General features: G+C 51.0%; 2 protein-coding genes, 1 long non-coding RNA gene and 1 other non-coding gene across 5 annotated transcripts in view; 2 read left to right on the top strand and 2 right to left on the bottom strand.

Moving 5' to 3' along the window:
- Positions 1-7,728: 7,728 nt before the first annotated feature.
- On the bottom strand, positions 7,729-7,832 carry LOC123325598. Its single transcript, XR_006540533.1, has one exon. It is a non-coding gene; the product is annotated as a U6 spliceosomal RNA (small nuclear RNA).
- Positions 7,833-17,297: 9,465 nt separating this feature from the next.
- On the top strand, positions 17,298-17,552 carry MYMX (myomixer, myoblast fusion factor). The gene has a single exon (XM_021691988.1). The coding sequence runs from the start codon at positions 17,298-17,300 to the stop codon at positions 17,550-17,552; it is 255 nt and encodes an 84-aa protein (XP_021547663.1).
- A 599-nt stretch (positions 17,553-18,151) lies between these two features.
- Positions 18,152-18,907, bottom strand: LOC110582060. Its single transcript, XR_002480423.1, has 3 exons — positions 18,894-18,907; positions 18,535-18,566; positions 18,152-18,382 (listed from the first exon to the last, which is right to left on the bottom strand). It is a non-coding gene; the product is annotated as an uncharacterized LOC110582060 (long non-coding RNA).
- Positions 18,908-19,023: 116 nt separating this feature from the next.
- Positions 19,024-22,253, top strand: part of SLC29A1 (solute carrier family 29 member 1 (Augustine blood group)) — a 13,780-nt gene continuing 10,550 nt past the window's right edge. For both annotated transcript variants that reach the window (XM_021691986.1, XM_021691987.1), the window contains exon 1: positions 19,024-19,192. The gene's annotated coding sequence lies outside the window, so the exon portion shown is untranslated. The remainder of the gene's footprint in view (positions 19,193-22,253) is intronic.

The following is a 22,253-nucleotide window of genomic DNA, read 5'->3' as shown; positions in this document are numbered from 1 at the left end:
CTCTCTCTCTCTCTCAAATAAATAAAATCTTTTTTAAAAAAGGACAGTATGAAAAGTGGGAGAAAAGAGTAACTTTATGGTAAAGAAACATGCCAAACACTACTTCAGGCAGCTGATCAAGGTCAACATCAACAGTAATAAGTCATGTTGATAGAATGTACCCTTGATGTGATGTAATGAGAATGGCATTTTATCTCTGTGGTTTCCTTCCCCAAAACCCAGGAACTCTAGTCTAATTATGAGAAAAACCTCATACAAATTCCACTTGCAGGACATTGTACAAAACACCTGCCCAGTAGTCCTCAGAATGATCAAGGTCATCAAAAATGAGGAAAGTCTGAGAAAGGGTCACAGCCAAGGGGAGCCTAAGGAAAAAAGACAGCTAAGCATAATGTGGTATCCTGGATGGGATCCTGGCACAGAAAAGGGACATTTGGTAAAAACTAAGGAAATCTGAACAAAGTATGGGTTTTAGTCAATACTAATGTATCAATATTGGCCCTTAATTGTAATAAACATACTGTATTAAGGTAAGATGTTACTTATAGGGGAAATTGGGTGTGGGGGATACAGAAATTCTCTGTACTATCTCCACAACTTTTCTGTCAATCTAAAATTATTCTAAAATAGTTTATTTTTTAAAGTATTTAAAATAGATACCTTGGAGATATTTTTCTATTGGTGCACAGAGAGCTTCTTTATGATTTTTTAAAAGATTTTATTTATTTATTTGAGAGAGAGAGAGAGTGCATGAGGAGGGGCAGGGGGGCAGGAGAGGGAGAGAATCCCAAGTTGACTCCCCACTGAGTGAGGAGCCAGATGCAGGGCTCCATCCCACAACCCTGAGATCATGACCTGAGCCAAAACCAAGAGTTGGATGCTTAACTAACTCAGCCACCCAGGTGCCCCTTCCGGATGTTTTTTCTATAGGTGCATAGGATTTCACTGTAGTGAAGTCTCATCACTGACTTATCAGCTCTTTACTGAGGGTTGTTCCCAGTCTTTGACTATTATAACCAATAGTATAATGAATGACACTACACATATGTCATTTTATGTAATGCAGCTATTTCTATAGGATAAATATCTAAAAGCGGGATATATTTTCATAAGATTTTTATTTATTTGAGAGAGAGAGAGCGAGTGAGCCCAAGCTAGGGGGAGAGGCAGAGGGAGAGGGAGAAACAGACTCACTGCTGAGCAAGGAGCCCAACTCTTAATCCCAGGACCCTGGAATCATGATCTGAGCAGAAAGCAGACACTTAACTGACTGAGCCACCCAGGCGCCCCTAAAAGTGGAATATTGAGTTAAAGAGTATATACATCAGTAATTCAGAATATACATTAAACTCCCCTCCATATAGGGGGAGTTTATACTGCAGTAAAAGAGAGTACATATTTCCCCACAGCCTCGTCAATGCGGTCTGTGGTCAAACTCTTGCATATTTCTTTTTTTTTTTTTTTAAAGATTTTATTTATTTATTTGACAGAGAAAGACACAGCGAGAGAGGGAACACAAACGGGGAGTGGGAGAGGGAGAAGCAGACTCCCTGCCGAGCAGGGAGCCCGATGCGGGACTCGATCCCGGGACTCCAGGATCATGACCTGAGCCGAAGGCAGTCGCTTAACCAACTGAGCCACCCAGGCGCCCAAACTCTTGCATATTTCTAATGTGATAGGAGAAAAATGGCTTCTCGGTGTTCTTGTACTTTGCATTTTTCTTATTGCAAGTGAAACTGAGCAAATTGTTTTGCTTGCATGTCCTTTCATTTTCTGTGAGCCGTCTCTGTATATTCTTCGTCCATTTTTATACTGGGCTTTCGCGTTTTTCCTTATAAAATTTTAGGAGCTATTTCTATTTTAGGAAGATTTGCCTTTGTCTGCCATAAGGGCTGCAAATATTCCCCTTTCCGTGTCATTTGTCTAATGCCTGCGCCACGGGCCCCACTCCTCCCCTTCCCTCTGGCAGAACGGCTTTCCTCAGGCCACCTGTCCCCTTTCAGAGCCCCAGCCCAAAGCCCTAGTTCCTCATTCTTCCTGGTGACCTCTGACTCTTGGTGACATCTGGCTCTATACTGAAGACTCTTCTTGTGTGTAAATAACTTTTACTGTGTCCTTTGTCTGGCTAGAGGGACGCCTGGGTGGCTCAGTCGTTAAGCGTCTGCCTTCAGCTCAGGCCATGATCCCAGGGTCCTGGGATGGAGTCCTGCACGGGGCTCCTTGCTCAGCGGGGAGCCTGCCTCTCCCTCTGCCTCTCCCCCTGCTTGTGCTCTCAATCTCTCTTTTTCTCTGACAAATAAATAAATAAAATCTTAAAAAAAAAAAAAAAAAAAGAACATGGAAAATAGAGAAAAGCATTCAGAGGAAAACCAACATTCACCTGCGAGTCCACCTCCCAGGATAACCACCTCCTGCTTCTCAAGGCCTCTGTGTGTGTATTTATTTATAAAGAAACTTCTTGAATCTATCCAGTCCCTTTGGGAACTGATGATCACTACGCTTACACACCTCTCGGATTTCTTCATGTGCTTATTTTGTCTCCACTGGCAGGTAAACTGGAGGCACCGGGTAGGAACTGCCCCTCCTGCCCATCCCCACCTCAGCGACCTTCTCTCCCCTGGACTCCCCCCGCCCCACATTTCCCTGCCCTGCCCAAGCCTAACCGCTGCCCGCACGCCTGCCAGAGACGTCAGGCTCTACGTCTCATGGGTCTTCAGAAGCACCTTCACCTTGTTGGAAACTTGGGCTCATCAACCCAAACCCCGGAAAGATCCCGCTTTCCAGTCAGAACAGCCAAGCCTCGGGGCGCCTGGGTGGCTCAGTCGGTTAAGCGACTGCCTTCGGCTCGGGTCATGATCCTGGAGTCCCGGGATCGAGTCCCGCATTGGGCTCCCTGCTCCGCGGGGAGTCTGCTTCTCCCTCTGACCCTCTCCCTCTCATGCTCTCTGTCTCTCATTCTCTCTCTCTCAAAAAAAAAAAAAAATACATGGTGGGGTGGGGCGCCTGGGTGGCTCAGTTGGTTGGGCGACTGCCTTCGGCTCAGGTCATGATCCTGGAGTCCCGGGATCGAGTCCCGCATTGGGCTCCCTGCTCGGCGGGGAGTCTGCTTCTCCCTCTGACCCTCCCCCCTCTCATGTGCTCTCTCTCTCTCTCTCTCAAATAAATAAGTAAAATCTTTAAAAAAAAAAAAAAGAAAGAAAGAACAGCCAAGCCTCGCCCAAGCATTGTTTCCAGCCCACGCCCTGCAAGCACCAAAGGGTTCCTGAAGTCACCCCACTGTTTGGCCTCACCTGGACTTTGCTCCCCCTCTCTCTCCTGCAGGTCTCCCACGAGACTGTCTGTCACACTCTGCCCATCCTCTGGCCCCAGAGCACCGTCCCCCTCAGCCTTTTCCTCGCCATCCATCCTTCTCTGAAGCCCCATCCCCCACCCCCCTACACACACACACACACACACACACACACACACACACCCTACACCACCCCTGCCACTCCTTCTCCAGGTCGGTCCTGACGGAGGCCGCCTCTGAGAAGTTCCACACACACCCCACCCCCAGGCCCTGTGCTGGCCGGTGCCGCTGACCCCCAGGGTACCAGGCACTTTCCCTTGCAGAACAATCCATCCTCTCTCCCTATTGTGATTTCCTGTTTACTCCTCTGTCTCCCCTACAGATACGCCGCGGCAGGGCTGTCTTTCACTGACGTATTTCAAGTGCAGGCGCTGGAACACTAACTATGTTTGTTGACTAGGGAAAGAACGGGTTTCCCAGCTAACGTGATCACTCCCCATTTTAAGCGTTGAAAGCTTTCCACCGAGGGTGCCTCCTGTAGGGCCAAGCTGGGCCCGTTGGAATTGAAACCCTCTTGGGTCTGATGTGCAAACTCCTCTCCCTCCACTGTCTAACTACCACTCTTTTCGGACTCTTACAGAGGTCCTCTCTGAACCTCAGTTTTTTCATCTGTCTAGAGAAGAGAACACTAAGGGGAAAATTATAAGGACCACATACATGAATCATAATACTTTGTAAATGGCAATGGGATAAATGAAGTTGAAATGTGGGTACGTTATTAAAAAAAACAGTGCTACCTTTCACTGAGCATGTTTTCTATACCAGGCACCGTTCTAATATCTCACTGGTATTAATGCCTTTTCATCCTAAATCAGCTCCATTTCAAAGAAAGGTAAACTGAGGCACAGAGCAGTTAATGATTCATTTGCCTAAGATTCCACATTGGAGGTAGAAGAGCTGGGATTTGAACCCCGGGCAGAGCCTACTTGCTTAACCACCACCCCATGTTGCGTCTCTATTAAATAATATATAATATATTAGTATTATTTGGTCAGAGAGCTGCCCTCTTCAAATAAAACTGATCCAATCACACAACCGCCCTCTCCTGGGATGATTCTCACTCTAATGGTAATTCTGTAGGTAGAGTTTTTTGTTCATACTTATTTATCTATCCCAAGAATGGAAACATGTTTAAAATGTAGAAAAGAGGGGGCGCCTGGGTGGCTCAGTTGGTTAAGCGACTACCTTCAGCTCAGGTCATGATCCTGGAGTCCCGGGATCGAGTCCCGCATCGGGCTCCCGGCTCGGCGGGGAGTCTGCTTCTCCCTCTGACCCTCCCCCCTCTCATGTGCTCTCTCTCTCTCTCTCTCAAATAAATAAATAAAATCTTTAAAAATAAATAAAAAAAATAAATAAATAAAATGTAGAAAAGAACCATGCCCATATTTTCTGTTCTTCGACATTTGCGTAATGAGCGTCAAAGAGAATAAATAGCCCTCAGCTGAACTGCACAGAGTTTACCGGCATCTGTTTTGCCATGACTTACATGGAGTTACCTTCAGTGGTACTGAAGATGATATCCCCCAAACCCACCGCTGCACGTCTTCCAAGCACCTTTAGGTTGAGTTTCCAGTCCCTTCCCTCATATTTTCAGAATTTCCTCACCAAGAGAGGGATGGGGACAAGGGAGGGGAAGGAAGAGGCCAGCCTGGGTGGGGGCTCTCCACTTGGATTCACAAGGGGCAGGAGAAGAGAGATAAAGGTTTGGTGGCCACTGATAGTCCTTCTGGGTCTGTGGCTCAGGGCACAGGCTGTGCTCCCCTGGATTGCCATGGGGGTGACGTGGCAAGGTCACCTCCACATAGGTTTCCCCTAGTCTCCCTCCTTTGCCTGTCCCATTGCCACTCCCCTGATGTCGGCCTTATCCCTGGCACAAAGCCCCAACTCCTGCCTATGGTTGCCACGGAACGGAGGGAGGGCAGAAAGGGACCATTTCTGGATACCCAAGGAGAAACAGAGCGTAGAAAAGAGGACGCCTCCCCTCCCCCCACCAAAGAACAGCTGGAAGCAAGAGGCCTGCCTCCTAGCGCCTGTTCCCTAACTGCCAGCCCACACTGCCTTTACTTCTGAGGATCCAGAAATTTGTGGGAGGCAGGGAGGGAAAGAGAAAGAAAAAGGTGAAGAGAGTTAGGGAGATCCAGAGAAAAAGGGTAAGAGGTTAGAGAGACCAACACAGGCATATCTTAGAGATACTGTTGGTTCAGTTCCAGACCACTAGAACAAAGCACATATTGCAATAAAGTGAGTCAGATTAATTTTTTGGCTTCCCAGTGCGTATAAAAGTTATGTTTGCACTATACTGTAGTCTCGTGAGAGTGCAAGAGCATTATGTCTAAAAAACCAATGTGCATATCTTCATTAAAAATTACTTAATTTTTTTAAGATTTTATATATTTGAGAGAGAGAGCCTGAGCATGGGCGGGGCGGGGGGCAGAGGGAGAGGGAGAAGGAAGCCCCATGGGGGCTTGATCCCAGGACCCTGGGATCATGACCTTAGCCAAAGGCAGCCGCTTAACCGACTGAGCCACCCAGGCGCCCCTAAAACTACTTTATTGCCAAAAAGTGCTAACCAGGGACGCCTGGGTGGCTCAGTCATTAAGTGTCTGCCTTCCACTGGGGTCATGATCCCAGGGTCCTGGGATTGAGCCCCGCATAGGGCTCCCTGCTCAGCGGGAAGCCTGCTTTTCCCTCTCCCACTCCCCCTGCTTGTGTTCCCTCTCTCGCTGTGTCTCTCTCTGTCAGATAAATAAATAAAATCTTTAAAAATATATATATAAGAATTTCTAAAAAAAAAAAAAAAACCTAAAAAAGTGCTAACCATCATCTGAGCTTTCAGTGAGTCGTAATGTTTTTGCTGGAGGAGGGTCCTGCCTCCATGTTGTGGGCTGCTGACTGATGGGGTGGGGGTGGCTGAGGGTTGGGGTGGCTGTGGCAGTTTCTTTTCTTTTCTTTTCTCTTCTCTTCAAGATTTTATTTATTTATTTGAGAGAGAGCGAACATGAGCAAGGGGAGGGGCAGAGGCAGAGGGAGAAGCAGGCTCCCCGCTGAGTGCAGAGCCCCTCAATCCCAGGACCCAGAAATCAGACACTTAACCCACTGAGCCACCCAGGTGCCCCTGAGGCAGTTTCTTAAAAGAAGACAACAGTATGGTGATGGGTATTAAAGAGGGCACGTTTTGCATGGAGCACTGGGTATTATGCACAAACAATGAATCATGGAACACTACATCTAAAACTAATGATGTAATGTATGGTGATTAACATAACAATAAAAAATAATTTAAAAAAAGAAGACAGTAAAGGGGCGCCTGGGTGGCTCAGTGGTTAAGCGTCTGCTTTTGGCTCAGGTCATGATCCCAGGGTCCTGGGATCGAGCCCCGCATCGGGCTCCCTGCTCTGCGGGAAGCCTGCTTCTCCTTCTCCCACTCCGCCTGCTTGTGTTCCTGCTCTCGCTGTGTCTGTCTCTGTCAAATAAATAAATAAAATCTTAAAAAAAAAAACTTAAAAAAAAAAGGGAGACAACGGTAAAAATTGCCACATCGAGTGAGTCTTCCTTCCACGAATGATTTCTCTGCAGCACGTGATAGCATTTTACCCACAACGGAACTTCTTTCTGGAGTCACTCCTCTCACATCCTGTTGCTGCTTTCTCAACTATGTTTTTGGAATATTCTAAATCCTTTGTGGTCATTTCCACAATCTGCACAGCATCTTTACCAGGAGCAGTTTCCATCTCAAGAAACCACTTTCTGTGCTCATCCATAAGAAGCAACTGCTCATTTGTTCAAGTTTGGTCATGAGAGAGCAGCAAGTCCCATCTTCAGGCTCCACTTCTGATTCTAGTTCTCTTGCTGTTTCCACCCCGTCTGCTGTTACTTCCTCCCTTGAAATCTTGAACCCCTCAAAGTCATCCATGAGGGTTGGAATCAAATTCTTCCAAACTCCTATTAATGTTGATTTTTTTTTAAAGATTTTATTTATTTATTTGACAGAGAGAGACACAGCGAGAGAGGGAACACAAGCAGGGGGAGTGGGAGAGGGAGAAGCAGGCCTCCCACAGAGCAGGGAGCCCAATGCGGGGCTCGATCCCAGGACCCCGGGATCATGACCTGAGCCGAAGGCAGATGCTTAACAACTGAGCCACCCAGGCGCCCCTAATGTTGATTTTTTAAAAGATTTTATTTATTTATTTGAGAGAGAGAACACGAGAGAGAGAGAGGGAGAGAGAGAGCGTGCAGGAGTTGTGGGGAAGGGCAGAAGGAGAGGGAGAAGCAGACTCCCTGCTGAGCAGGGAACCTGATGCGGGCCTCGATTCCAGGACCCTGGGACCATGACCTGAGCCGAAGGCAGATGCTTAACCGACTAGCCACCCAGTTGCCCCTGATTTCTTTTTTCGTTCATGAATTTGCATGTCCTCCTTGCTCAGGGGCCATGCTAATCTCTGTATCGTTCCAATTTTAGTGTATGTGCTGTTGAAACAAGCACCTGTTTATGTTGCTATTTGACCTCTTCCCATGAATCACAGATGTTCTTAATGGCATCTAGAATGGTGAGTCCAGGGGGCACCTGGATGGATCAGTTGGTAGAGCATGTGATCTCAGGATTGTGAGTTCAAGCCCCATGTTGGGTATAGAGATTACTTAAGGAATTGAAAGAAAGAAAAAAAAGAAAGAAAGAAAGAAAGAAAGAAAGAAAGAAAGAAAGAAAGAAAGAAAGGAAGGAAGGAAGCAGGGAAGGAAGGAAGAAAGAAAGGTGAATGCTTACCAGAGATTTTCAACTTACTCTGTCCAGATCCATCAGAGGAATCACAATCCATGACAACTATAGCTTTGTGAAATGTATTTCTTAAATACTAAGACTTGAAAGTTAGAGTGACTCTTTGATCCAGGGGCTTCAGAGTGGATGTTGTGTTAGCAAGCATGAAGACATTAACTTTGTCCATCTCTATCAGAGCTCCTGAGTGACCAGGTGCCTTGGCAATGAGCAGTACCATTTTAAAAGGAATCTTTTTTCCTGAGCGGTAGGTCTCAACAGTGGGCTTAAAATATTCACAATATTAAACTGTATTTAAACAGATGTGCTGTCATCCAGGCTTTGTTCCATTTATAGAGCAGAGCCAGCAGAATTCTGAAGGGTCCTAGAATTTTCGGAAGAGTAAATAAGCATTGGCTTCACCCTGAAGTCACCAGCTGCATTAGCCCCTAACAAGGGAGTCAACCTGTCCTTTGGAGCTTTGAAGCCAGGCATGGACTTCGCCTCTCTAGTTATGAAAGTCCTAGATGGCATCTTCTTCCAATAAAAGGCTGTTTCGTCTACACTGAAAATCTCTTGGGGCACCTGGGTAGCTCAGTCAGTGGGGCACCTAGCTCTTGGTTTCAGCCCAGGTCATGATCTCGGGTTTGTGGGATTGAGCCCCGTGTCGGGTTCCCCACTTGGCTCAGTCTGCTTGGGATTCTCTCTCTCCCTCTCCCTTTGCCCCTCCTGCTCCTGCTCTCTCAAATAAATAAATAAAACCTTAAAAAGGGGGGTGCCTGGGTGGCTCAGTTGTTAAGCGGCTGCCTTCGGCTCAGGTCATGATCCCAGAGTCCTGGGATCGAGCCCCACTTCGGCCTCCCTGCTCAGTGGGAAGCCTGCTTCTCCCTCTCCCACTCCCCCTGCTTGTGTTCCCTCTCTCACCGAGTCTCTCTCTGTCAAATAAATAAATAAAACCTTAAAAAAAAAAAAACGCAAAGTGGTTTAAAAAAAATTTTTTTAAAAAAGTACTTTATTTATTTATTATTATTTTTTTAAGATTTTATTTATTCATTTGAGAGAGAGGATGAAAGGAGAGAGAGAGAGCACATGAGAGGGGGGAGGGTCAGAGGGAGAAGCAGATCCCCCGCTGAGCAGGGAACCCGATGTGGGACTCGATCCCGGGACTCCAGGATCATGACCTGAGCCAAAGGCAGTCACTTAACCAACTGAGCCACCCAGGTGCCCTAAAAGTACTTTATTTATGATTGATACTAAATCTTTTTCAGTTATGTGGATTGCAAAAGTCCTCCCCAGTCTGTGAGGGACTGCCTTCTCACTTTGTTTTTAGTGTCTTTTGTTAATTGAAAGTTTTTGAATTAGCTGGGTGATTGAAGCCCGGTGATTGATACATGGGGGTTTGTTACACTATTATCTCTACTTTTATGTAATTTTGAAAATGACCATAACAAAAAGTTTATAAAAATCCATGAAACAGATAATCCTCTACTATCTCAAATTCCTAAAGATCAGCTCCTATATTGTATAGTTTTGCTTTCAGATCTCTAATGCCACTGGAATATATTTGTTTGTTTGTTTTTAAAGATTTTATTTTTGAGTAATCTCTACACCCAGTGTGGGGCTTGAACTCACCATCCTGAGATCAAGAGTTACATGCTCTACCAACTGAGCCAGCCAGGCGCCCCATACATTTATAGTTGGTACGCCAGAGGATCAAAATTTACCTTCCCTCTCATGGATGGCCAACTGTCCCAGCCCCATTTCCGACCCTGTATTCTGAACCTGTCCCTCCTCTTCTGACCAGAAACTCCCTCTTCTGCCCTATATATTCTTGGGTCTGTTTCTAAATTCTCTATTCTGAAAAAAAATTTTAAATAAAAATGAGTTCTCTATTTTGTTCCTTAGTCACTGTGTCTATTTTTGCATTTTGCCACACCATTGTAATTCTCATATTAATAGATTGGCCACACTTGGTATTATCTCTTCTTTTTCTTCTCAGATTGACTTGGCTGGGGCACCTGGGTGGCTCAGTAGGTTAAGTGTCTGCTTTCTCGGGTACTGAGATTGAACCCCATATGGGGCTCCCTGCCCAGCAGGGAGCCTGCTTTTCCCTCTGCCCCTCCCCCCTGCTTGTGTGTACGTGCACGCTCTCTCTCTCTCTGTCAAATAAATATTTATTTGACAGAGAGAGAGAGAGCACAGAGAGAGGGAAGGAGAAGCAGTTTCCCCACCGGGCAGGGAGCCCAATGCGGGACTTGATCCCAGGACCCCGAGATCGTGACCTGAGCTGAAGGCAGACGTTTAACCAACTGAGGCACCCAGGCACCCCAAATAAATAAAATCTTAAAATCTTAAAAAAAAAAAAAAAAGATTGACTTGGCTATTCTTGGTCTTTTTTTCTTCCATATAAATTTTTTGATCACCTTACTCGATTCCAGAAAGGGAAAAATCAATACTGTTGGGATCTTAATTGGAGTCACATTGAATTCCCAGATTAATTTGAGGGAGAACTAACATTTGTATAACATGATGTTTTCCTGACCATTATTACCTTGGCACATTAATCCATATATTTAGGTCTTCTTTTTTGGTCTCTTGGTAAAAACTGTGTTTGCTTTCGCCACTAGGGTCTTGCTCAGTCCTTGTTAGATTTACTCCTGCGGTTTGCGGGTTTTGCCCCTCTCCCTCCCCGTGTCAGATATGCCAGGCATGTCCTTCCTCACCTCCTGCTCCTGCCTCTTGGTCCACACCCCTCCTTCCCACTGTCCAGAAAGCAGCTGCCCTGCCCCAACAGCTGACTTTCCTGTGAGGCCAGTGTGAGTAGAGCTCACACTTCCCCCCTCAGGTCCTACCAGCTGAGTCTGAGGAGAGCGACAGTTGTTTTGGTGGGGACAATGGGCTGCATTCTGTACCAGCTCCTCTCTGGGCCCCCTTCTCCCTGGCCACAGCAACTGTTCTTGGAGATAGGGTAGGGCCCCACCTGTCAGCTCTAATTACTCTCCAGACGACACCCAACTCCCTGGCTCATTTCTTCATGCTTGGTTGACAAGTCTAGTATGTGTTCTCCTACCCAGTTGCCTGTTTATCATTGCCTGGAATTGGTGGGCAGAGGAACGGTGGTCATGGGTATGGGACTGTTCCTCCCAAGGCCATGATCTCTCACCTCGGAGGAGCCGCAAGTTCCCAAAATGTTCTCTGAGTTGTCACCACATCCAGGCCTCGAATCCTCACGACAGCTCCACTCAGATAGTTGAGCCAAGAGGAGCTGTGATAGGGAACAGGGCTGAACTCCCGATTCCAGGCTAGTGTTCTGCCCTTCCCCACCAACACTTCCTACCCCTGGCTGGCCTCCACACCTGCCCCTCAGCACCCGCGCCCTTTTTTATTTTTTAAAGATTTTATTTATTTATTTGACAGAGAGAGAGAGACAGCGAGAGAGGGAACACAAGCAGGGGGAGTGGGAGAGGGACAAGCAGGCTTCCCGCCGAGCAGGGAGCCCGATGCGGGGCTCTATCCCAGGACCCTGGGACCATGACCTGAGCTGAAGGCAGACGCCTAACCATCTGAGCCACCCAGACACCCCAGCACCCCTACCCTTGATGAGGCCTCCCTGGCTTCTTTTGAGAACTTTGTTCAGGGATCAGCACTGGCCTGGAGCCCTTCCCATTTGTGGGAAGTTGAGGGCAGTGTTGATCCCTGAGAGGGGACAACAGGACAGTGAAACCTGACAGAGCCAGCAGCCGCAAGGGGACCCAGGCCTCCAACGATTTTTCCAGCTTTCGCTGAGGCCCCGCATCCACTTGCAAGGGCTGGTCATGAGCATCAGGGTGCCTCACAGCAGGCCTTCGAGGAGCAGCCAATCGGGCTGGCCTCAGACATAGGGTGTACTGAGAGGTAAAACCCAAACGATGAAAGGAGGGAGACTCTTTGTCTACTGGACACCTTCTAGGAGCTAGCCCTGGACCTAGTATTCTCCCATGTCTTGATCCTGTTAGAGGCAGGAGTTATGGTAATTCCCACGTTAGAGAAGAGGGCCACCAGACAGCACAGCTCCTAGAAGGTGTTACTCCTTTTTTTTTTTTTTTAAAGATTTTATTTATTTATTTATTTGACAGAGAGAGAGACACAGGGAGAGAGGGAACACAAGCAGGGGGAGTGGGAGAGGGAGAAGCAGCCTTCCCGCTGAGCAGGGAGCCCCATGCAGGGCTCCATCCCAGGACCCCAGGATCATGACCTGAGCTGAAGGCAGATGCTCAACAACTGGGCCACCCAGCGCCCCTAGAAGGTGTTATTCCTATCCCCACTTGTGCAGTGAACAGTCTGCTTATGGGGCGCCTGGGTGGCTCAGTCGGTTAAGCATCTGCCTTCGGCTCTGGTCGTGGTCCCAGGGTCCTGGGATCGAGCCCTGCATTGCATCATGTCCTGCCGGGGGGGGCTGCTTCTCCCTCTCCCTCTGCTCCTCTCCCCCCAGCTCATGCTCTGTCTCTTAAATAAATAAAATCTTTAAAAAACCCAATCTGCTCAAGGCATCCCTAGAGCCCTGACAGAGGGGCCCAAAGCCAGCCTGTGAACCCATTCTTTACCTCGTGGCCGGGGAAGACATGCAGCTGAGTGTTGTGGACCCCTGGATGGGGACAAGCAGAAAGGGGTGGGAGAAGCAGGAGGCCCAGTGCTCCAGGGTCCCGCAAGAACCCATTGGCTATACGGAGTGCCTGGCTGGTTCAGTGGGTGGAGCACGACTTAATCTTGGGCCTGTGAGTTTAAGTCCCACATTGGGTGTAGAGATTGCTTGGGGAAAAAAAAAAAAGCCCGCAACAAAACCATTAGCTATATTGCAACTCTCACCCCCAGGCCTGGTCTCCCCAGCTGCCTTTCTGGCACCCTATCTGCTGACTCTGGTCTTATCTGTTCCTCCGTGCCTTGCACAGGCCTGGCACACGCTTGCTTGCGCTCCAAGGCTTGTTGTTGACATGAATGGCCCAATTAATGGAAGCCTAATTAGGGGGGCGGGGGGGGGCTCTCCAGAATGCTCCTGGACGGCCCTGAGGGTCTGGGAAGAGGACCAGGGAGGAGGATTGCAGGGGTGACTTACTGTCCAGTTCACAGGCCTCAACTTCACGAGTTGGCACTGAGATCCCTTTTTTTTTTTTTAATTGACTTTAAGGAACAGGAGGTTTGGCGGATTTCCTCAAAGTTGCTGGCCTCTCCCCAGCAGCAGGGGGTGGGGGGTAGAGGTCAGGGTGGTGCAGGCAGGATCCATTACACAGGCTAAATCAGGAACTAGAAGGAATTGCTCTGTGGTAGCTCTCTTGCCAGAGAGGATGATTATCTTTCCAGGAAAGGCTGAGGAAATCCTTAGCAGAGCCCTTGGTTTTCTACCTTGGAGAAAATGTCTGGGGCAGGCTGATGGGTGTGGGGAAGGATTAACCCAGGTGAGGGTGGGGAGGAGGTGGACAGGGGCGTTGCAGGGTAGAGAGTAAGCTACGACCAGCCCGAGGTTGTGGCAGTTAGCTCCCCCCCCCACCCCGCACCTCTACCCGCACCCCCTGCCCGGGTTTCCCCATTGTTACCAGAGACAACATCCTGTTTCTCTTACTTGCCTCACTGGCCCAGGCCCTGGATCCCCTCACTCTGCTGGGGTGGGGGTGAGGGGATGGGGGATGGGGCTGGCTCCAGGTCTAGGGTCCAAGGACCTTACAGCTGGGGAAACTGAGGTTGGGGGGGGGTGACTTGAGGTCGCAGCAGTGGCTTATGTGGGCCAGTGCTTGGTTGGGACCCCAGGGTTCCCTCAAAATTACACACTTCAGAGGGGCCCAGAGGGAACCATCGAGTCTGACTTCTTCTCCCTTGGGTTCATGAGGTCGGTTCCCCCCTGTCCAAAAGGCTCTCTCAGCAGTGGGATTCTCACATCCGAGGAGTGTATTCAGATCGATGGAGCTCTGGGGTTCTCCAGCACAGGGTGTGGACGAGCAGGCCTGAGGTTGGGTCCCATCACAGAGCCTCTAGTGATTTAGTCTTTTTTAAGATTTTATTTATTTATCTATTTGTCAGAGAGAGGGAGCGCACAAGCAGGGGGAGCGGCAGGCAGAAGGAGAAGCAGGCTCCCCGCTGAGCAGGGAGCCCGATGTGTGGGACTTGATCCCAGGACCTGGGGATCATGACCTGAGCCGAAGGCAGACGCTGAACCCACTGAGCCACCCAGGTGTCCCCTCTACTGATTTATTCTTACATTGTTTATTGCCGAGCACTGAGGACACAGCAGCAGATAAAAGAGAGGTGAATTCCTACATTCTTGTGGGGGAGCAGATAATCAACAAGATAAGGAAGTAAAATAAAATATATAGCATTACGGATAATGATTCGCTGTGGAGAGAAGTAAAACAGAGGTTTGGATAGAGAGGAGACAGAGGGGATGGGGTGGAGGAGTGTACTTTTATTTTATTTTTTATTTTTTTAATTTTTTTTTAAAGATTTTTATTTATTTATTTGAGAGAGAGAGAATGAGAGACAGAGAGCACGAGAAGGAAGAGCGCAGAGGGAGAAGCAGACCCCCTGCCGAGCAGGAAGCCCGATGCGGGACTCGATCCCGGGACTCCAGGATCATGACCTGAGCCGAAGGCAGTCGCTCAACCAACTGAGCCACCCAGGCGCCCAGGAGTGTACTTTTAAATAGAATGGATAGGGACGCCTGGGTGGCTCAGCCGGTTAACCGTCTGCCTTCGGCTCAGGTCATGATCCCAGGATCCTGGGATCGAGTCCCGCATCGGGCTCCTTGCTCAGCGGGGAGCCTGCTTCTCCCTCTCCCACTCCCCCTGCTTGTGCTCTCTCTCTCTCTCTGACAAATAAATAAAATCTTTAAAAATAAATAAATAAATAAATAGAATGGATAGGTAGCATATGGGCAAAAACTTGGAGGTGAGAGATAGAGCGAGATAGATACCTGGAGAAAGAGCCTTGTGCAAAGGAGCAACAATAGGTGCAAAGGCCCTGAGGTAGAAAATACATCTGGCACAGTTAAGGAAAAGCAAGGAAGCCAGTGTGGCTGGAGCAGAACGACAGAGACAAGGATAGAAGTTGAGTCAGAAAGCTAGGGGAGGTCAGACCACCCAAGGCCTTGTAGGTCACAATGAAAGCCTCTGGCTTTAACTCTGAGGGAGGTGGGAGCCCCTGGACAGTTTGTGCAGAAAGAAGACAGGATCTGATTCATGTTTTAGAAAGATCATTCTGGTCTCTGTATGGAAAAGAGAAACAGGAACACCAGTTAGCAGGCTACTACAATAATTCAGGTGAGAAATGATGAATGCTCAGACAAAGGGTAGTCATGACGACATCAGTGAGGTGGTGAGATTCTGAATATTTTGAAAGTAGAGCTACCAGGATTTACTAATACGGGTAGTGAACTGTGATGGGAAGAGAGAAGTCAAGATAACGTCCAAGATTTTGGCCAGAGGAACTAGAAAGTGGCAGTTGCCACTTACAGAGGTGGGAAGGCCTGAGGGAAGGGCAGGTCTGGGGGGAGATCAGGCCATTTATCTGCTGTATGACTTTGGGTAAGTTGCTTAAACACTCTGAACCTCAGTTTCCTCATCTTTACAATGGTTATAATAATGGCAATCCTGCAGAGTGGAGGTAAGAGCTGAGTGAGATCATGAATTCACAGGATTGGCCCATATGTGGACTCAGTATATGTCCCACCCATGGCCTGGGGATGGCCCTGCGGCCAACACGTGGGCTGGGGAAGCACCCCGAAGGAGAGGAGCACTATGTCAGTAAATCTGTGCTCTAGCTCCTCTCCCCTGCGTCCTCCAGGCACAAGTGGGCCGGGCATTTTTGATATTTACGTTTTCTTTCTTCAAGGTCTTTGACAGTTTTAGAGATGGTGATGGTACTGATGGAGGCTGGTGGTGGAATGAGGATCACTGATACTCCCGAGGCTGTGAAGCTTACAAAATACTTTCATGGCCATTATCTCTTCTGAGTCCAGAAAGGCAAAAAGTAGACCCATTTTAGGAAGTAGGAGGATGAGGTATTTAAAAACAAAACAAACCCAGGCTGTCTCTGTATCAGGCTATCTCATGGAACTTCACTTAATCTTGGGGGGAAAGTGGGCAACGAGGGTCCTTAAGTGGGTCTCCCTCTTCCTGTCCTGAGTGGGAGTGCCACCCCACTGTGTCCAACTCAGCCCAGCTACCTGATGGACTGTGACCCCACTCCTCTACCCGCCGGAGACAGCCCACAAGTGCTTGCCCACGTCCTATTCTCCCTGTGTGGGTCACTCTCTGCTGGTGTGTCTAGGCCGCAGTCTTCCTGCTTCTGAGATTTGGGCAAGTGGGTCTCTCACATTGTTCCATTCCCGTTACCCCTGCCAGTTAACTCCCAGTTACTGAGTTAACAGAGGATGGGACTGGAGACCAGAGGAATCAATGTGCCTGAGTCACACCATTAGAAAGTGCAGCCTGGGTTCTACAACCAGCAGAAAGAATTCCTGCATCTGTTCCTTCCACTTCTTCTAGCCCAGGAGCCTCCTCCCCTCAATATACCAGGTGCCAGAACACAGCTGTCTCTTCGTGGCTCCCCCCACCCAGGCAAGCTGTCCTAGGGTGGGGCTGAGCTTGGTGGGGCAGCCGGGTAGGGGCCAGTGAGGCTGTGCCCCTGCAGGCAAATCCAGCCAGAGATTCACTCCGAGCAACAGTTCTGACTGGTGAGAGCGGCTGCTGACCGGTGGGTGTGGGGGATTGGGAGGGTCGGAAGTGTCAGGTCAGGGTGGATCAAGGGGCCTCAGAAGAAAACTTAGAATTGCCTGGGGAAGAACTCCTGCTGGATTGAGAGGAGTTGGGGAATGCCAGGGAGCCTGAGGGTGTGAATGGGGTGAGGTGGGGGGGGGAGATCTAGGGAACAGTAGGAGCCCCTGGAGGCTGGGAAGGGCAAACCGTAAGTCCTAGCCCCAGCTTTATTTTTGCCTTGGCGTCTTCATCTGCGCTACGGTAAGAACCCTCCTGCCCCAGCTACCTTGCCAAGAGAAAGGGCTTCTGGAAAGCAAAAATGACCCATAAACTGAGGTGTGGGGGGGGGAGCATAAGGGTAGAAACTGAGGCGGAGGGGGGAAGCCTGCCCACCCCGAGTGTTTGCCAGGTGAGGATGGAGCAGGAAAGGGGCAAGCCTAGAGCCTGGATTGCCTCCACAGTCCCGGACCCAGCCATGCCGGTCCCACTGCTCCCGTTACTGCTGCGAACGCTGGCGGGCCGCCTGCTTCTGCCTGCCGCCCGCCTGGCCCGCCGGCACCTCCTGCCCCTGCTGCGCCGACTGGCCCGCCGCCTAGGCTCGCAGGATGTTCGAGACGCTTTGCTGGGCTGTGTGTTGTTCGTCCTCAGCCAGAGACGCCCGCCCGACGCTGAGGAGGCCTCCAGAGCGGCCGGCCAGGAGAGGAGGGAGAGGCTAGCTCCCCCCAAATGAGGCCGCGGTCCCTGATATTGGCTGTGTCATCGAAAGCCTTTCTTCTGGACTATGACAGTCCTGGCACCATCACTGAGCGCAGCCTACCCAGTGTGCGGAAGACACGGTGGGGGACTGAACACAAGAAGGGTCTGACCAGGACGCCTCCCCTCTCCCAACAGGAAGACTGGAAGGATGCCCAGCATCGAGCAGAAAACTGATCATTACCCCTGCCTGAATTCCTCCTCCCAAGACCCCTTTTTCCTAATCACATCTGGCTCCAGGGAAGGGAGGAAGTGACTCTCCTCCCCTACCCCCAAACGGTGACATGAGGTCCAGTGAGGGACATTGCTTACCCAGGGACAACTGACAATTTACCTGAGAGGCGAGATTTTAACCCAGACGGTCTGTCTTCCAGACTCAGGATTTACCTTAAAAGAATAGGACCTTGGTTCCCTAGGGAGTCAGTCTTGCCCCAAAGCCCAGCATGCTGCAGGTGCTCAATAAACATTTGTTGATTTGAGTTCTTGGGACGCCATTTAAAGTCGTGTCACCCACGCAGCTCCTACGCTCCTACGCAGAGAGAGAGAGCCTAATGTGGCCAGGGGGTGGGGGTGGGGGTGCGGGTGGGGTGGGGACGGGGGTGGGGAAACCACTCAAGGGTTCCTTTTGCTTCCTATCCCATTGTCCCGCAGTCCTCATCTCCTGGAGGTTGTTTCCCTTGTGTAACTTCAGTCAGTATGTCAAACTGTGACCCAGCAGTCTTGGGTCCGATTTGGAGGTCTGGCTGGCCAGCTCAAGGTAAGGAGGAAAACGTCACGTCCTTGAGCCAGGTTGGAGACTCTTCTCACCTAGTGGTGTGGGAAGAGGGAGATTTGTTTGCCAAGGGACCCCGCGGGCAGCCACCGAGGGGAGCAGTGTAGAAATGCTTCCCCTGAGGGGCCCCGTGTCCCTGAAGAGATCTAGACGGGGTGCGGGTGGGGGAGTGACCAGAGGCACTCACCTCATTATTTCCGCCTCCCCAAAGAGCAGCTCCTAAGAGGTCAAATAAGAGCTGTCAGATTCATTTGCATTCAGCCTCCGGGTAATTTGCTTATTGTTCCCAAATAATAGTCCTCCCTCCCTCCAGGAGTCTTGGGCTGTGGGTTCAGAGGGGGGAAATGAGGGATGCGGGCCCCTTTCCGGACCCCCATCTGGTCCCCACACCTTCGTTCCGAAGCTCGGCCCCGGGGGAAGAAGCGAGGCCCGAGCTGCGCGCCCCCACCCCAGCCCCGCGGGGCTTTCCGCCAGACCCCGGCCTGGCCACCCCTCGGCACCATCTGCTTCCCCCTGGCGTCCTCCAAAGCCAGTGCACGTGCTCACCCCTCTCGGGAAGGCGTCCTGGGGGAAGGGGCGGAGTGAAGGGAGTTCCAGCTCGTGGTCCCCTAACCCCGTTCCCCTCCGGGGTCACGGGCACCTTTTCTTCCGTCTGATCCCGGCCTCCCATGCCGCCGGCCTCCCAAAGCGCTCCTCGCTCCCGGGCGGCGCGGGGCGGGACAGGGCAGGTCGCCGAGCGCGGGCCGGGCGCCGGCGTGGCCGGTTGCAACCCCTCTCCCGCCGGCAGCGGAGACCGGTCAGACCCGGCGCGGGCTGCGAGCTCCGGCCATGGCCCCAGCCCCGAGGTGAGGAGGCCAGGACGGGGAACCAGAGGGGGATTTTCGTCCTCCTCCTCCAAATCCGGCGGGTGCTCGGGGAGCTGAGGCGGGCCGCTGGGCGGTGGGGCGGGGGCTGCGCGGTTCCCACGCGCCTCGCGGGGCCGGGCGGAGAGAGGTGGGGTGGGGGCCCTAGTGGGGCTGGGGTGGGGGGCTATACGTGGGGTCGGGCTCTGCGATTTCCGGCGGAGGGGTTGCTTTTCTCGGACTTTGAAGGTCACCCCGCCCCACTCCTCCACCCCCGCTGCGCCACCCCAACCATATCCAGATTCCCCCAAAGTCGGAGACCTGCCCAGGGTAAAGGGTAGGGGCAGAGTTCTGGGAAATTAGGCTGGGAAGACCAAGCCCAGACGTAGTGAACCTCAAGTCTTGAACTCTGACCCTCATTCTCACCCTTAAGTACACACCCACTAAGAAAGTGAGGGAAGTGAGATGAGTCTGGCCCGGAGAGGGCTGGATCCTGTCTTTATTTTAAATGTGGATGTTTTGTTCATTATATCATTTTGTGCATTAACTTTGATTTTTTAAAAAATATCTCAGTCAAATATTATTTATCTTGATTTCTAAATTTTTTGGCACCCCCATAAAATTTGCACCTCAGGCAAGTAAATGCCTCATTGGCCTCTCCCTAGTCCCACCCAGCCCGGCCACAGACAGGGCCATGGACACAGAGTTGGGAACAAAATGAGAGCGCACAGTCATGAGATAGGTGCTGGTGACAAACAGCCAAGCCAAGCAAACACACTTCCAGCACACACAGATGGACACAGGCTGGGGAGAGTGGACCGGTGTGTGAGGTGGTGGGCAGGCTTGGGGCCTGGAACACGAAGGAGGGAGTCTGGGGCAAGCGACAGTCTCAGAGTGGGAGATGGGGTGGGATCAGCCCTTTGCACCCTACTCCTGTGCCAGGGACCTGAGGGAGAAAGACGTAAGACAGGGCAGAGGGTGACAGGACTGGCTGGGCCTACCCAGAAAACCTCCCGGCACAGGCTGGTGTGAGTTGAGGCCCTGAGGCTGTCCAGCAGAGGGCCCTGGCACCCAGCAACCATCTCTGGTCAGGGAAGGGCTCCGAAGGGGCGTGGATGTTGGCTGGGGGCCCAGGCAGGGTGACCGCCAGATGGGCTTCTCTCCAGCAATAACAGTCCTGGCTGTTGCCATCTAGTGAGCAGGCCAGGCCTCAGCGGGGGGGGGGGGGGGGGGAGCCAGCCTCTCCCCTGTCTGGCCTGGGACCCTCACCACTTCCCTCCAGTTGCTTTCCCCTTCCAGCCCACTCTGCACACAACCTCACCCACTGGCCACCAGCCTGGCCATGCCAGGCACGTCTGTCTGACCACTAAGTCCTGCCACCCCCACGGGCCCAAAGATGGAAAATGAAGGTGGGGAGAGAGACCCGGGCCAAGGAAGAGGGGAGAGGAGGGCTGGGAGAAGAAGAGCGAGAGACTGGACAAACACAGAATGGGAATGGGGGTGGGTAGACCCAGACATGAAGCAGCCCTCAAGTCGTGGGGCATTGCCTAAAAAAATACCACCCTACCCCTCTTCCTGCCCTCTGTTTGCTTAAGGCTGGGGGGGTGATGGTGTGTCATGTCTCCGTGGGAAGCGCCGGAAGGCTGAGAACACCCCTTCTGGAGTAGCTTGGGGACAGTCCACTGACCCTAAGTAGAAAAACTACATCTCCCTTCAGGGCCCAGTCTGTTTCCTGGCAAGAGGGTATGACCCTGCCTCATCCTTGATGTTAGTAATGCTAATTGGTTTGGTTTTTTAAAAATATATATTTAGGGCGCCTGGGTGGCTCAGATGGTTAAGCGTCTGCCTTCGGCTCAGGTCATGGTCCCCGGGTCCTGGGATCGAGTCCCGCATCGGGCTCCCTGCTCCTTGGGAGCCTGCTTCTCCCTCTGCCTCTCTCTCTCTCTCTCTCTCTCTCTGTCTCTCACGAATAAATAAATAAAATCTTTAAATATATATATATATATATATTTATTTGAGAGGGAGAAGGAGAAGCAGACACCCTGCTGAGCAGCGAGCCCGATGTGGGACTCGGACCTCTGGATTATGACCTGAGCTGAAGGCAGGCGCTTACCGATTGAGCCACCAAGGCGCCCCCTGCTAATTGTTAATTAGTGTCCATGGCTTCTCCAGGGGACAGGTTTCTTGGGTAGTTGGGGTGTGGGTGTTGGATTGGACTTTGTGTCTTCAAACCTCACCAGGAGACGGATTATCCTCCAGCACTGAGGGCTGCTACAGGGGCCCTGATTCTCCCCTCCCCCCAATTTACTGGCCAATCAAAAGCAGGGGAATCATTCCCCCTCCCGTGGAGGTGCAGGAAGGGCAGACCACTCCTCAGCATGCCCACCCCCTTCCTCCTCAGCCAGTGGCGGATGTGGGGACTCAGCAAGGCTTGGCATTTGCCTCTGGGGACAATAGGATTCACTCAGGATGTAAGGCTGTTTGGGGCTTTTTTTTCTTACCATCTCTGTTTCTCAGCTTTTCCAAAGTTCTGGATTTAGAAAGAGTGAATCTTGAGGGGTCTACAGACCTGTGCCTCTACCCCATCCACTACCCTCCCCCCAGACACGCATCCCCCTCCAAATCCCAGTTGAGGTTGGTGTGGTGTTTGCGTGTGGGTGTGCGGGTCTGTGTGTGTTAGAGGTGGGAAAATCAGGTCACTGATTATACTGACGATGCAGAGGGGTCCCTGGGCATGGGGGTTGGGGGAGCAGAGGATAAGTGCGAATGGCAGAAGGTGGCCCTGAAAAGGGAGTGGGCGCAGGAAAAGGAAAAGGTGCACTGGAGAAAGTGGCGTGGGAGGGGGTTGGGGGGAGTGATATCGGAATATCTGGGAGGGGACTCCGCACCGCTCTGGGCAGAGGGTTGGCTGCAGGGACAGTAGGAGTTTCTGGACCCCCAGCGCGAAACAGACTAGGGATGATACCCCTCCAGCCCCGGGTGCTCGTTAACGCGGCCGCGTTTGGTGTGGCACGGCCCAGAGGTCCTGTCTTAAGAAATAACGCGAGGGGTGGGCCCGGCAGCC

This window comes from Neomonachus schauinslandi, chromosome 8 (assembly GCF_002201575.2).
Source record: "Neomonachus schauinslandi chromosome 8, ASM220157v2, whole genome shotgun sequence".
Classification (NCBI taxonomy): Eukaryota; Metazoa; Chordata; class Mammalia; order Carnivora; family Phocidae; genus Neomonachus; species Neomonachus schauinslandi.
The sequence above is the reverse complement of the archived record's forward strand: the minus strand, read 5'-3'. Positions and strand labels throughout refer to the sequence as shown.